At 50.8% G+C, this 14397-nt stretch overlaps 1 protein-coding gene across 9 annotated transcripts in view; it reads right to left on the reverse strand.

Moving 5' to 3' along the window:
• The window catches only part of BCL2L11 (BCL2 like 11), a 99372-nt gene that overhangs the window by 84175 nt on the left and 800 nt on the right, over positions 1 to 14397 (reverse strand). Inside the window, exons 1-3 of one of the 9 annotated variants that reach the window (XM_043467735.1) lie at positions 13192 to 13898; positions 12257 to 12662; positions 10159 to 10553 (exon numbers count right to left, since the gene is read on the reverse strand). In XM_043467735.1, the coding sequence (XP_043323670.1) occupies positions 10159 to 10540 (382 nt within the window). In that variant the 5' untranslated portion in view covers positions 10541 to 10553; positions 12257 to 12662; positions 13192 to 13898. Of the gene's footprint in view, positions 1 to 10158; positions 10554 to 11453; positions 11808 to 12256; positions 12663 to 13191; positions 13899 to 14397 lie in introns of those variants that run through there. The other 8 variants (XM_043467741.1, XM_043467740.1, XM_043467734.1 and 5 more) reach the window with 8 other exon arrangements.

A 14397-nucleotide genomic window follows, 5' to 3' on the forward strand; every position in this document is an offset into this window, starting at 1 on the left:
ACTCTCCTGGGTCCTCCGATCACCCTCCATACCCCCAGCCACAGCACTGCGGACACCTGCAACGCAATCTCCAACAGGGGGAGAGAGAACACAGCAAGGAAAGCTGTCCTCTTTAGCCCAAGGACTGGGGGATGCGGTTCCCCCAGCGGGAAGCCTCTCAGTTATACCCACCCTACTGCCGCTGAGCACTGCACGCCACCCATCCCCTGCCTGGCAGGAGTGTTCTGTGCTCTGAAACCACCCAGGTGCTGCGGCGGGTCATGGGGGAGTGGCCCTTCCAGGTCCTGCCCAGTGGAAACAGAAGATGCTCCGATCCCAGCGGGGACCTCACGGAGAGCTGACCCTGCTGCTGTTCAGTTGCTGAGTCGTGTCCCACCCTTTGTGACCCCGGGGACTGCAGCCCGCCAGGCTACCCTGTCCCCCGCTGTCTCCTGGAGTTCGCTGACCCTCCACCCTGACTAAGCAGCACGGAAGCCATAACAGACTGGGCGAGTCGCCACTACACATGCGCGCGTGCACACAGCCCCACCTCCACCTAACGCTGATGAGCAATGAGACAGAACAAGTCAGGGTGAGTCACCCTTACCTCTGGCGGGGGCGGGGGGGGGCTAGCGGGAAGCTGAACCTGCCCAGCCCCCGGCAGCAGGAAGACTGAAGGAGGTGGCAGCAAACAGGAATGGTAACCCACTGGCCCCCCCCATCCCAGGCTTAAGAGTCAGCAAGACCCGGTGGGTCACCAGGTCTCCACACCTACCCAGCATGAAGGGGAGTCTACACCTGGCATCAATGAGGGGGAACCAGGCGTGGGAGGCAGGGCTGGGCTCGCCCTCCTTCAGCCCCACACTGGGGCACACGGGGAACAGAGAGGAGCTGAGCCCCGGCCCCCCTCCTGCGGAAACAAGGCCTGCAAGCCAGCCCTCCACCCTCCCCTTCCATGTGTCAGCAGGGCTGGGGAAGCAGAGCATCTGCCCCCGGGGGCTCCGTGCAGCCCCCTAGTCAGTGCAAGCCCAAGGAGGGGTCTGGACGTCCACTCCCCCACCCCCGGCAGGAGCAGGCGAAAGTTTAGAACTGAAAAATACATTTAGAGTGAAAAAGCACTGTACAGAACCAACAATAAGAGTGGAAGTGACAGATGAGAGAATTGGCTGACACGAGGCTGATCAACAGAATTTCATCAGAAGAGAGGGTACATGATGAAAGATGAACAGCATCTCAGGGACCTGTGAGACCCCAACAAAACACTAATATTCTCCTACAGGAGTCCCAAAAGAGGCAGGAATGGACTGGGAAAGTATCCAAAAACGTAACAGCTAAAAACTTCCCAAACTTGGCACAAAACATCAAATCACAGATTTAAGCAGCTGAGTGAATCTCAAAAGAGATAAACCTAAAAAATCCAAGCCACATTAAATTTCTAGAAGCTAAACACAAGGAAAACCCCCAGAAGTAGCCAGACAGAAATGACGCATTACTTATAGGAAAACAACTCAAATGACAAAGGATTTCTCACCCACAACCATGAAGGTCAGGAGGAAGTGACATGTTTTTCAAGCACTAAAAAAAAAAAAAAAACAAAAAACCAACCACCATCAACCACAAATTCTATATCCAGTGAAGATATCCTCTGGGGTGGAGGGGAAATAGATTCTCAGACGAAAGAGAACTAACGATTGTTGCTAGCAGGCCTGTCATTGAAGAATGATAAAAGAAGCCCTCTAAATAGGAAGGAAACGATAACAGTCTTGGGACTTCAGAAAGAACATTAGGAAGGGGTAAAAATGGAGGTACATATAATAAACTAGCCAACTTTTCAGGAGTTTTTTAAGTTATATTTGATGGTCAAAGCAAAAACAATAATAATAGTGTCATCTGACATAGTACTCAGCATATATGGAAGAAATATTTTAAAACATTTAAAAACCAGGGCAGAGACTTCCCTGGTGGTCCAGTGGTTATCAATCTGCTTTCCAATGCAGGGACATGGATTCAATCCCTAGTCAGGGAACTAAGATCTCACATGCTGTGGGGCAATTCAGCCCTCATACCACAACTATGGACCCCACGAGATCTGGAGCTTGCGTATCACAACTAGAGAAGCCTGTGCACCTCAACAAAAAGTCCCACATGCTGCAACAAAAACCCAACACAACCTCAGAATAAAATTGAAAAAAATTTAAAGAAATAATAAAATAAAATAAAAAACAGGGCAGGATACAGGGACCTAAAAGGAAGAAGGAAGGTGCCTATGCTGAGCTGAAGTCATAAAACAGTGTTGTCACTGAGAGTGGCAGACCAGAGTAAGTTACAAGTTACACATGTACAGTGTAACACCAGAGCAAATATAACAGCTTCCCCAACGGCTCAGCGGCAAAGAATCACCTGCAATGCAGGAGACTGGGGTTCCATTTCTGGGTCAGGAAGATCCCCTGGAGGAGGCAACAGCAACTGACTCCAGGATTCCTGCCTTAAGAATCCCACAGACAGAGGAGCCCGGTGGGCTGCAGTCCATGGGGTCGCAGAGTCAGACACGACTCAAGTGGGCACACAACTGAGCACTCAGAGCAATATACATAAGACGACCACCAAAAACACCAAAACGAAACAAGGCGGAATCGTAGAGAGTGCTCAGTCCTCAGTAAGACCGAAAAAAAGAACCACCAAGCACAGAGCAAACAGGAGACAGCCAACCGGCAGACTCAGGCTCTGACAGCTCAGCAATCGCCTTAAACGCAAATGGTCTTAACACACAGCTGCGAAGACAGCAGAAAACACAGTATCATCTAAAGATACGCTGCATTCAAAAAACCTTACTGCAGATACAAACACTGCTAATATTTTTTACAAAAAGCAGGGGTGGCTATACTAATAAAGTAGACTTCACAGCCATGATAAAAGGATCCATCTAACAGGAAGACATAATTCAAAATGTGCACACACCTAACAGTGCCTTGCAGTATATGGAAGAAACTCTGACAGATACGAAAGGAGAAGTAGACAAATCCGCAAATCCACTATTATAGTCGGGGACTTCAACACTGCACTCTGAGCAACTGACAGAACAACTAGAGAGAAAATCAGAAAAGATACAGAAGAACCAACACCACCACCGACTGCTAAGAGCGAATGCACAAACATGTAACGACACACCATTTTCAACAGCAGAAGACACATGCCCCAGCCCACAAGCACTCATGGTCATTCCCCAAAACAGACCGTATCTTGACCCATAAAACAAACCCCAACAAATTTAAAAGAACTGAACTCATTCAGAGTATGTTCTCTGACCATACTGGAATCATACAAGAAAACAACAGAAAGACAAGACAATCTTTAAGCACTTGGAAATGAAACAACACATGTCTAAATAGTCTAGGATCAGAGGGTCAAAAGAAATAACACAGAAGTCAATGAAAATGAAAACAGAATATATCAAAACCTGTGGGAAGCAAGGAAGAAGAGAAATTTATGACACTAAATGCCCGCAGTAGGAAAGAGGAAAGGGACGCTGCTCTAAGTTCCTACCCTCAAGAAGTTAGCAAAAACAAAAACAGCAGAATGATAAAGCAACACAATCGAAGACAGGAAAATAATAGAGAAAAGTAAATGAGACAAAAGGCTGGTTTAAAAAAAACAAAACTGACAAACTCTAGAAAGACTGATAAAGATTAAAAATAAAGAAAATACAAGTGGGTGCACGATCTGTTGTGATAGCCCATTTCATTCCTGACATTGGTAACTTACAGTTTTTTAGACCAGGACTGAGACTAAAACAATTTTGGAAAATTGCACACTCTGGCAAACTGTCTGGCAGTTTCTTAAAAAAAACTAAACTACCATCTGACCCAGCGATTGCACTTCTGGACATTAACCCCAGAGAAATGATGAAGACTCACGTTCTCACAAAAACATGTACAGGAGCAGTTCTGCTGCCTTGGTGAACGACCATCTCACAGGAGGGTAGACAGAGACAAATAAATGCGAAATACTCAATATCATTAACACTACAGTGAGCTATCACTATGCACATGTCAGGTAGTGGCCAGTCTGACAGCAAGGCAGTAACTTAAAAATGAAGGCCTGTGCCCATGGCCTTCAACTGAAAGCTGCCCAAAGATGTACCAGGGGGCAAAGTGCAATGTCCAGTGTGAACTGGCAAATGCCCCCCAAGTTCCAGCTATGCCAGGTCCCTGCCAGAACCTGCCAACAACCCAAATGTCCTTCAGCAGGTCAATAGGGAAACTGAGGTACATGCAATACACACAGCATCCTGGGTGGATCTTAATGGTTTTATGCTGAGTGAAAAGAGCCAAGTTCAAAAAGTCACTTACGGTATGACTCTATTTTGACAGCATACTTGAAAGGACAGAAGTATAGACATGCCACACAGATTGATGGCTGTTAGGGCTTAGGGAGCAGGAGGAAGGTGGCTGTGATTATGAAAATGTGCAAGAGAAGCCAAGGGATGGAATTCTTCTGGATCCCGCCCGTCCTGGTGCTCACACACACCTACACATCTGATCAAACAGCACAGAGCATACTCGCACGCACACAAACGGAGTCCACATGAAACTGCGGAAATTTCAATAAGGCAGTGGGATTCTAAAATGTCATGTGCTGGCTATGATGCTGTGGTTGTGTTAGTTCCTCAGCCATATCCGACTCTTTGCAACCCCATGGACTGTGGCCTGCCAGACTCCTCTGTCCATGGGATTCTCCAAGCAAGAATACTTAAGTGGGTTGCCATTTCCTTCTCCAGGGGATCTTCCCGACCAAAGGATCGAACGCACGTCTCCTGCATTGCAGGCAGATTCCTTACCGTCTGAGCCACCAGGGAAGTCACTGTGCTATTTTAACGAGATGCTGCCACTGCGGTAAATTGGGTAAAGGACACCTAGGACCTCTGTTATTTCCTTTTTTTTTTTTTTCTGTTATTTCTTACATCGTACAACTGCATGTCAATCTATTTTTATCTCAAAATAAAGATTTTGTCTTTTTTATAGATGTAACTTAAAAGTGTCTAGAAGGCTGTAACTTTCTAAATTGTTAGGAACCAGTGAAGAAGATAGTCCCTCTCTTTCATCACTTTCTGCCCCCACACAGGACATATTAACACAAACTACTTGTTTCTCTTGGGGTCCAAGAGTGACCCTGGGGTTTGAAGGCCAGAACGAAGTCTTCAGCAAAGAAGACTATCATTCAGAGTTTGTGGGCAGACTTATGGTGCCCAATGAACCAAATCAGTCCACTTTCCACCTTCTCAAAACCTTCATGTACCACAGAGTTTAAAGAGGTGAAACAAAACCGATATTTACATTTGCCTAGAGAGTAGATCTTACAAAGCTCATTTGATGTTTAAGATGCTTACAAGATTAGAGTAATTACTTTCACTCATCTAAGTCAACAAAAGTAACCAAAGGAATAAGTTCCATGGAAATGAGGTGCTTTGAAAGGAAGAATCAGGTCTGGTTGCCAACACACCAAGCTGGGTCCAGCTCCCTCATCTGTAAGGCCAACCCATCCCAACCCATTCTGTTAGAGCAGAATGCTAGCCACAGACCCAATCTGACTTTTTTCTAGTAGTCCCACTTAAAGAAGTAAAAAGAAACTGGTAAGATTAATATAAAAAGATACTTAATTTAATGCCCAACAAATAAATGAAAGGATGTTCAACGTGAATAACCATTAGGGAGCTGCGAATCTAAACCACAAGGAGTTATCACCTGACTCCTGTTAAAATGGCTGTTATCAAAAAAAGGTAAGAAATGCTGGTTGAAGATGTAGAGAAAAAGAATACTGATGGTGGGAATGTAAATCAGCGCAGTCACTGTGGAAACCAGCACGGAGGTTCCTTAAAAAACTACAAGTAGATCTACTGTAGGACCCAGCCATCCCACTTTTGGGTATGTATCTGAAAGAATGGAAAGTAAGGTCTCAGACAGACATATGCACATCCACCTTCACAGCAGTATTATTCACAACAGCCAAGAGATGAAAGCAACCCAATGTTCACCAACAGATGAATGGACAAAGAAAACGTGGTTCATACATGCAATGGAATCTGATTCAGCCTTAAAAAGGAAGGAAATCTGGTTCACGGATTACAGTGTGGATGACCCCTCAAGGACATCATGCTAACTGAGATAAGCCAGTCAGAAAAAGTCAAATACTGAGTAACTCCACTCACACGAGGCACCTAATCAGAGTCACCAAAGATCACAAAGAAGGTAGAATGGTGGCTGCCAAGAGCTGGGTGGGAGAGAAACGGGGAGGCAGCTTTAACGGCTACCAAATTTCAGTTGTGCATGACGAGAAAGCTCTAAGAACTGTCTACACAGCAATGTGAAGATACTCAACATGACTAAAAGTATTCTCAGAAATAGTTAAGATGGTATGCTTTGTGTTTATTACGATAAAAATATATATAATTTAACCCAATATATTCAAAACATCTCAGCATACAATTCACGTGAAAAAGACTGAGGCATTTTACTTTCTTTTTTAGATGCTGAACCTACAGACCCCAGGCAGCGCGGACACTGAGCGCATCTCTCGGTCTGCACCAGGCCCACTGCAGCTGCTCTCCTCCTGCCGTTTCCCCGCTGGGCCTGCTGGGCTCCACCACACCTATCACTCCCACAGACACTCGGGACAGCTGGATCTACATAACAAAACCTCTTTCTAACAGGCATGGGCAGGATCATCTTCCTGCAAAGGCTTTTTGGGAAATCTTATTTGTCCCTGGTCAGCTCTATGGAAAGGCCAAGCTTGAATGACTCTGAACATCCTCTAAGCACCTCCTCCTCCTCTCCAGGCTGCATCAGGGCCTTCAGGATGTCACGTCCCTGCTCAGAGCTCACAGTTTAAAAGAGGGGCCAGTTCCCAGCTATAAGCATCGCAGGCACAAGATGCTAAGGGATGGACTTGAAGAACAACTCAATTGACTCCCACCAGTGGATTCTAATGCACCAGAAACAAGTAAAACATATAAGTCATTTACCAAAAAAAGTACGGGAGCTGTTGACAACTAGCATTCACCTACACTCAACCTTTCCAAGCGCTGATTCGCAACTGCTTCGACTTGTCTTCAAAGCACGAACCTGTACAGAATTTAGTGCACATCTGAATTAAACACATCCATGGCAAAAGCACACTCTCCAGAAAAGGCACTCTGCAAATCAACACCTCTGTTGGTGATTCTGATGAGAATACACAGCTCACTAATTTAAGATAGCATTAGCCAAGTCAATCCTCCCAGGGGGTAAAGAGAATAAAATTTGGTAAAAGTGAAAAAACTGTCTCTCTTACAAATATTTTTTGAACATATCTTCAGAAAAATTAAGGACCAGGAGGACAACAGAAAGACATTTCTAGCTCAAACATCTGTTGTATATCCTAGACAAAACCTGACTTTCTCAGGACAAAACCGCAACATACAGGCTCTCCTTCCCGAGTCACTCAGCAGAAAGCTGTTCATCCGCCAGAGGAAGCCCTAAGGAAGGACCTCTTTCTAACCTCCCATTTGTGCTGTGCTGGTTGAAACCAGTCATAATGACCTCTTTGTGAAAAATGTACTTTGCAACAAGTTATCAAAAGCTTCATTGAACATCTTAATGGGTATGGCTGAGCAAGGAATACTACTCATGGCCATGCTGAAAGAACACAAGTTGATCAACTCATGGTATTGAAGTGGTCCCCAGGCACTGAAGTATTTTAAGAATAGCCAGGAAAAAAAATTTACAGACTATGCAAGATGCAATCTTTATTCTTTAACACACTCACATCTTAACCCTCTCCCCCCATCAGTAATTCACTCCCATCCCAATAAATCTCCCAAGAACTTAATACTGAAAACTTAACTTGGTGCATTAACTTCAGACAAACTCCTCCAAACTTATCATTTAATCCTATGCATTAACCTCTAAGTTATCACACCAATCTATGGGAATGCAGTTAATACTATAAAATTACACCTCAGGATCCATTACTTTATACTTCACAGGTAAAACCATAACTTCGCTTAATAATTTAGATTGTGATCTCGCTAAAGCTCTACATCTGTCATCTCAAGTAACGGTGCTTACCTTATAATTAGCTTGCTAAACATCACCAGAAAAAGCACTCATGCCCATCCCTACTTAAACAAAAACACAAAACTACCGCACCCACTATTCCTGGTTGAAGGAGGAATATTCCAGGCAATGAGAAGCTATTTCCATGCATTAAGTTACCTGCAGAAACTGATACAAAGGTCTGCAGGGGGAAACTATAATAGCTTCTGAAGGATCCTTCAAAAAAAAAAAAAACATGGGGTTTTTAAACACCCACAAGCTTCCCTGGTGGCCCAGATGGTAAAGGATCTGTCTACAATGCAGGAAACCCGGGTTCCATCCCTGGGTCAGGAAGATCCCCTAGAGAAGGGAATGCCTCTCACTCCAGTATTCTTGCCTGGAGAACTCCATGGACAGAGAAGCCTGGCAGGGCTACAGTCCATTTACCTATAGATGCTCCTATAATCAAGAGCATTTTCAAGGGCAGAAAAACATATGCAAACACCAAGACCTTCTAAGGTCGAAATGAACTCGGGAATAGCACTATCTACAATAGTAAAACTTGCAGCCCCTTCCCCTAAGGAAGGGGTCCTAATAAAGCACTCTCAGCTTTCAGCAGGACATGAGCAGCCAACATGAACAGCTGCTGGCGCTTCCGTCACGTGTCTGTCACTTCCCAGGTGTGCCCGACTTCTGAGGTTCTTTCTAATTTTGCAACACGAGGACAGACCAGTACGGCTTATCCCACTGAAGGTTATAAAGACAGAGCTCTACGGTATTTGCAAAACTAAGACTTGTCATTGTGGTCCAGCAGTCTCATGTCTACTACCCTGATGATTTCATTTTAATTAGCTTTTGACATGGTGTCACCTATGTTTTAAACAGAACCTATGCTGGATTTCTTAATCCTTAATGCTGCCAACTTACTTGTATCTCAACACAGAAGAGCTAATCTGGATAAATGATAAGTGAGATTCTGGTGAATCCTAATCAAGATAAGAACCTTTTCCACTACTGAAGAACAGCGATTTAAACCAACCCATGTACCCGCTGATTAGGGTGGCTAGAACTGCATATACTCAAAGTCACATGCTGGAAGCTCAACTGGTCAACTCAAGCCCACAGATGTTTTTATGTGGCTTGTACAGTGCTTTCAAAGTTCTAAATGAGTTGCACTGTTTAATAATCAGATTTCAGACATCAAGCTCTGCATTCTCAGACTATCTGGCCCTACAGGAAAACCTCCAAGGGATCTTCCTCACCCAGTTATCAAACCTGGGTCTCCTGCATTGCAGGCAGATTCTTAATCATCTTGAGCCACCAGGGAAGCCCCTTCACATAGGAAAACCTACCAGAGAGAGAGTACACAGCCTCACAGCTACACCTGGGGGCGCCCCAACGGACAAGGGCAAATGCTCTTCAAGCTGTCACGCACTCCTTCCCTCTGTCAGGGCCCTCACCAAAGGGGCTGCCAGATTTTTCTGGGCGTTGTGCTTGCCACTCCCTTCAGACTCTAAAACTGCCTTTAACCCCTGAAATAAAATCCCACAGTCAATCCTGTTAGTACTATGTCCAAACCCCTAACCCCTAGCAAACAAAAGAAGTCTAAAGAGGAATCTAAGTAGAAAACAATTTTCATGGTTCTATGGTGGGAAGGCAGATATGAACTAGTTCATCTTTATAAAAATGTCATTTTCTAAAATACTCAACTTCTCTCCTTTCTTTCTCCACAGTTTTGGTTAGGTTATTACGCTATCTGCTGTAACTGACTGCAGAGTCCCTTTCAAATAGAATGTCATTAATGAGTACATCTTACAGGCAAGGACAACATGCCACAGTTAAGACGCTTTACGAGAGCACCATGGGGTATGATACATACTCCCCAACGGGCTGATACATGGACATCAACCCACCACTGCCACGAAACTTAGCAACATGCTTTTTAAAATGTTGGTTGGATGTTTTATTTGACATGTGCTCCATTCCCAACAGAACATGAAACAAATCAGTAAAAGGAGTCTAAACAGGGGCTGCTCTACATGCTCCACACTCCCGGGGACTGATACTCAAGCACCCACACATGCACAGTCGCCTCCCCGGTATCGCTTACCCATTGCACTGAGATAATGGTTGAAGGCCTGGCAAGGAGGGCTTGGGGTCTGTGTGGATTTGTCACAACTCATGGGTGCCGGGCTCCTGTCTGTGTCAAAAGAGAAATACCCACTGGAGGATCGAGACAGCAAGGAGGATCTTCTCACGAAGATGAAGAGCGGGGATCTGGTAGCGAAAGGGCCGGGGCTGGCCGGTGGGGCCAGCGGGCCCTGCGGGCTGCCTTGGGGGCAGCGGTCCCCTTCTCCTTCAGGATTACCTTGCCGCTCTGTCTGTAAAGAGGTGGGGGCCCCCGGTCTGAGCTGAGGAGGCCTCTCGGCAGGCTGCAATTGTCCACCTTCTCTGTCACACTCAGAACTTACATCGGAAGGTTGCTTTGCCATTTGGTCTTTTTTTCTGCAAGGAAAATTAAAACTAGGGTTATCTTAAGCAAACTAACAATTACAACGAATACCTAAATGGGGAAACTTTCACCTCTTCATGACAAATTCTTAGAATTAACACCCAATACTTTAACATTGTTAAAGTTATCACTAATAGAGTAGTTCTCCATAGGATCTTCCAAAATAACAGAAGTAACCTTAAAAATAAAGGTATCATTATTTGGGGGGGGGGGTAAGGTGGGGAGAGGGACTAAACTTCCTGCCACCAAACAAAACAGCACCAATGTCAATTACTCCTGGAACTGGTGCTGTAAGACACACACACGTTTTAGAAGAGGCAGCTTGTCTGAGGTCTATTGACAAGTGTTCTTTGCCCAGGGCCCACTAGAATAAGTCAGAAACTCCCCGCGGGCTCTGATTTCCCCGGATCAGATACAACACTGGAGCCCAGGAGCGGGCGCAGATGCAGCGATTGCAGGCGGCTGGCCGCGTTCCCCGCTCCGGCCCCATTGTTCTGCCGAAAGTGCTGAGGACAGCAAGTCTGGGGAAGGTTTGGCAAGGGCCGTCAGTCGTAGTAAGTGCGTCACAATAGAGTTTGTAACTCAGCGCTGCTCGGCTCGGCTCCGGCTCTCCACCCGCCCGCAGTCCCTCCCGTTCCTGGCCCGCGCGCCCCTCCTCCCGCGGTGAGGGGCGGGCGGGGGCGCGGGCAGCGCGCCACACCGCACCCGACAGAACTTCTCCGAGGTACACCCGCGCTGTTGGGTGCACACCACCGAATGGGAGGGAGGTCCCCCGAGCCGGCTCCTGGAGACCCCAGCCAAATCCACAAGTAACTCCTCACGCTGAGCGGCATCGGGGCGCGCGGCTCCCGCACCCCCAAAGCCCTCCCTTCCTAAGGCAATTAGGCCGAAACTCACGTCCGCCCCTTCCCTTCCGAGTCGCGTCCGAGCCCGGGCCCCGCGGCGCCCAGCCCGCGCCCTTCGCCGACCTGGAACCCCCCGACAGTCCACACGAAGGCTGCGCGGGAAACAAAGCCCGAGACTCGCGCTCTGAGCTCCGCCGGCAGCGCAGAGCTTGCAAATCGCCGTCCGCCGGCCGCCGCCGCGCTCCGCCGGGCAGCCGAGGGCTCCGCGCGCCTCGCCTGTGGCCCGCGCTGCCCCGGCCGCAGCAGCCGGGAACATCCTCCGCCTCCTCCCGCTCCTCCCCTCGCGCACTGCGCCCGCCGCCGCCGGCACCGCCGACCTCCCCGCGCCGCCGGCGCCGGGTGCCCGCGCTCCCAATTGGCCCTCGCGCGGTCGCTCGGATCCGCAGCCAATCGGTGGCGGCGGTGGGGGCGGCGCCTGCCCAACAGGCCGCCGAAGGCGAGGCGATTGTTGACAAACTCGCCTCCGAACGCGGCTCGGGCCCTGACTGCGGCGGGAGCGGCGGCGGAGGTTTCCCGGGCCTGTGGGCCCGGGGCTGTCCAGCCAACCCTGCCCCGCCCCTCCGTCAGTCCTGGCGCCGCGCCCGCCTCTGCAGCTCCCGCCGCCCCCAAGAGCCGGTCACCTGGAGACAAAACAGGACCCGCAGGGCCGGCCCCCGACTCCAGCCTCGGCCGCCGACCCCAGTCCAGGCCCGCTAGGGCGGGCAACCTAAAGGCCACCCCCTCCCCAGCCGCAGCCCCCATTCTCATCCCACTTCCTCCCTCTTTCTCCCCACGCGCCACGGGACACGCACCAAATGGCCACCGACGCGCACATCCGCAACCACCGCCAAGAAATACATCCACACCCCCATCGCCGGGGTCCAGCGGGCATTCCACTACCTGCGCCAACCCCGAGTAACAGGCCCCCGAGGGCATGGTACAGCCAGCCAGCCAGCCAGCCAGCCAGCACTGCGAGTGGATCGAGCGGCGCTTGGGCACACCCGAATCGCTAAGAGGGTCGGGCCCCACGGACCGGGCCGGTTCTACAGCCAGCGGCTCGTCCACCGCGTGCCCCCGGCGGTCGGAGGAGGCCCTCTTGTCTCTCGCTGTTTGTGGATCTTGCGTCTGGCATCGTCCGCAGAGCGCCCGCAGACGGGGCAGGGCCCCCAGACACGTCCCAGAGAGAGGACGAAGGCAGCAGCAGCCCAGAACTTCGGCCTGAATGAGTAAAAAGAAAAGCCGAGTCCCGTCAGTTTAATCACCGTCGCTGTTCGTAAATCCTTCACAACGGGCCCGCGGCCCCCCCCCCCCAAAAAAAAAGCCGAGACGCGCGACCGGCTGGTATCTCGCGGCCGCTACTTCGGGCCGGTCGGAGCTGACCGGCGGGCGAGACTTTACGGCCGGGCTCTCAGCCTGGCCCGGCGCGGCTGCCCCCAGCTCCCCAGCCAGTGCGGGGCGCACGCGCCGCCTCCCCCAGTCGGCACGGAGAGGTTTCACCATCCCGGGGCGCCGCATCCCCGCCCGAGCCGTTAAGTGCTCGCAGCCGCGGTGCAGACAACCCTCCCCTGCCTGCGGCGCGAACTCGACCCGCACCAGTGACCGACTCCCACCGGACAACACGCGGGACGAAGACGCGCGCCTCTAACCGCACGTGCGCGGGAAGCGGGCTGGAGGTGGCGCCGTGCTGGCTCCAACGCCAATCTTCCATCCGTACCCGGCCTGCTCCCCGGGACTCGAAAGTATTTACCTTGCGTTTCTCAGTTCGTGAATTAGGGTCAGACATTGGGGGGACGAGGGCCAGGGGAACGGCACCGAGGCGGTGGCACCGGCGGCGGCGGCGGCGAGAGCGAGGCGAACCCAAGCAGCCTGAAACAGTGCTGGCCACAGAGGGCAGGGCGCGCAGGGCGGCTGCGAGAATCCGGGGACCGCGGCGGCGAGGGCGGCGAAGTGGGACCGAGCGCTCCTGCAAGATCGAGACCTGGCGGCTGCGCGGAGCGAAGTGAAACCTGCGCGGCTCTACTGCCCAGCTCAGGCTGGCGGCCCCAGGTCCGGGCCCAATCACCGTGGGCTCCGCCCCCGCTAAGTCCCGCCCGGCGCGCGGGCTGGAAAGCCCCGCCCCCGCGGCGCCGCGGCCGCCCGCGCGTGCAGGCTCGGACAGGTAAAGGAGGGGGCGTCCCCGCCGACTTCCCAGCTGCGCGCGCCGCCGGCCCTGCCCCTGCCGGGCGTGTTTACCGGAGAGACTTGGGCTAAGGACTGCTCTGCGTGCCCCCATCCCCCATCCCAAAGTGCACTCTTTCCTCCCCACAGCCCCCGCAATTCACTGGTGGCCGAGGCGTGCGAGTGGAACAGAGGGGGCGCTCCGGGCACACTCTGAGCCAGGCCGGGCCTCTGCCGCCCGCGGAGAGCCTCAAGAGGCGCGCCTGAGCCTTGGCTCTGCCTCGGGAGTTTCCCTTCTGACCCGTCCTGGGGCAGGCGCCGAGACTGGGTGGGTCCTCGGGAACGCGCAGGTCCAAGGGTGAAAGGGGTGTCTCTTAGTTCTCCTCCCTTCCAGACGAGGGGGCTCCGCGTTGGACCCCCATCTGCCTACTGCTCACCTTCCTCTCTCTCGCCTAACGCGGTACTCTTAGGCACCCTCTCTAAAGCCGCCCCCAGCTGCCTCCAGCTTTTCTCCCGCGCCAAACCTCTGGTAAGAGGTAAAGCCTGTAATGGGGAGATGAGAAAAGGACCCAGGGCGATCCCCGGATGCGTTTTTCCGCAGCCCCGCTGCGAGGCTGGGAGTGAACGCTGAGCAGGTGAAATAGGGAAATGAAAAAATCTTTTAAAATCCTTTTAAGAAAAAAGGACTGGGAAGAGTCGTGGCCTCCAGATGGGAGACAGGATGGTGCCTTCACTTGGTTGGGTCCTCGCGAATTGTTGGGGTCTCAGAGAACCGTCCAGGAATGGTCCCTTGGCG

The sequence above is a fragment of the Cervus canadensis genome, chromosome 5 (genome assembly GCF_019320065.1).
Source record: "Cervus canadensis isolate Bull #8, Minnesota chromosome 5, ASM1932006v1, whole genome shotgun sequence".
NCBI lineage: Eukaryota > Metazoa > Chordata > Mammalia > Artiodactyla > Cervidae > Cervus > Cervus canadensis.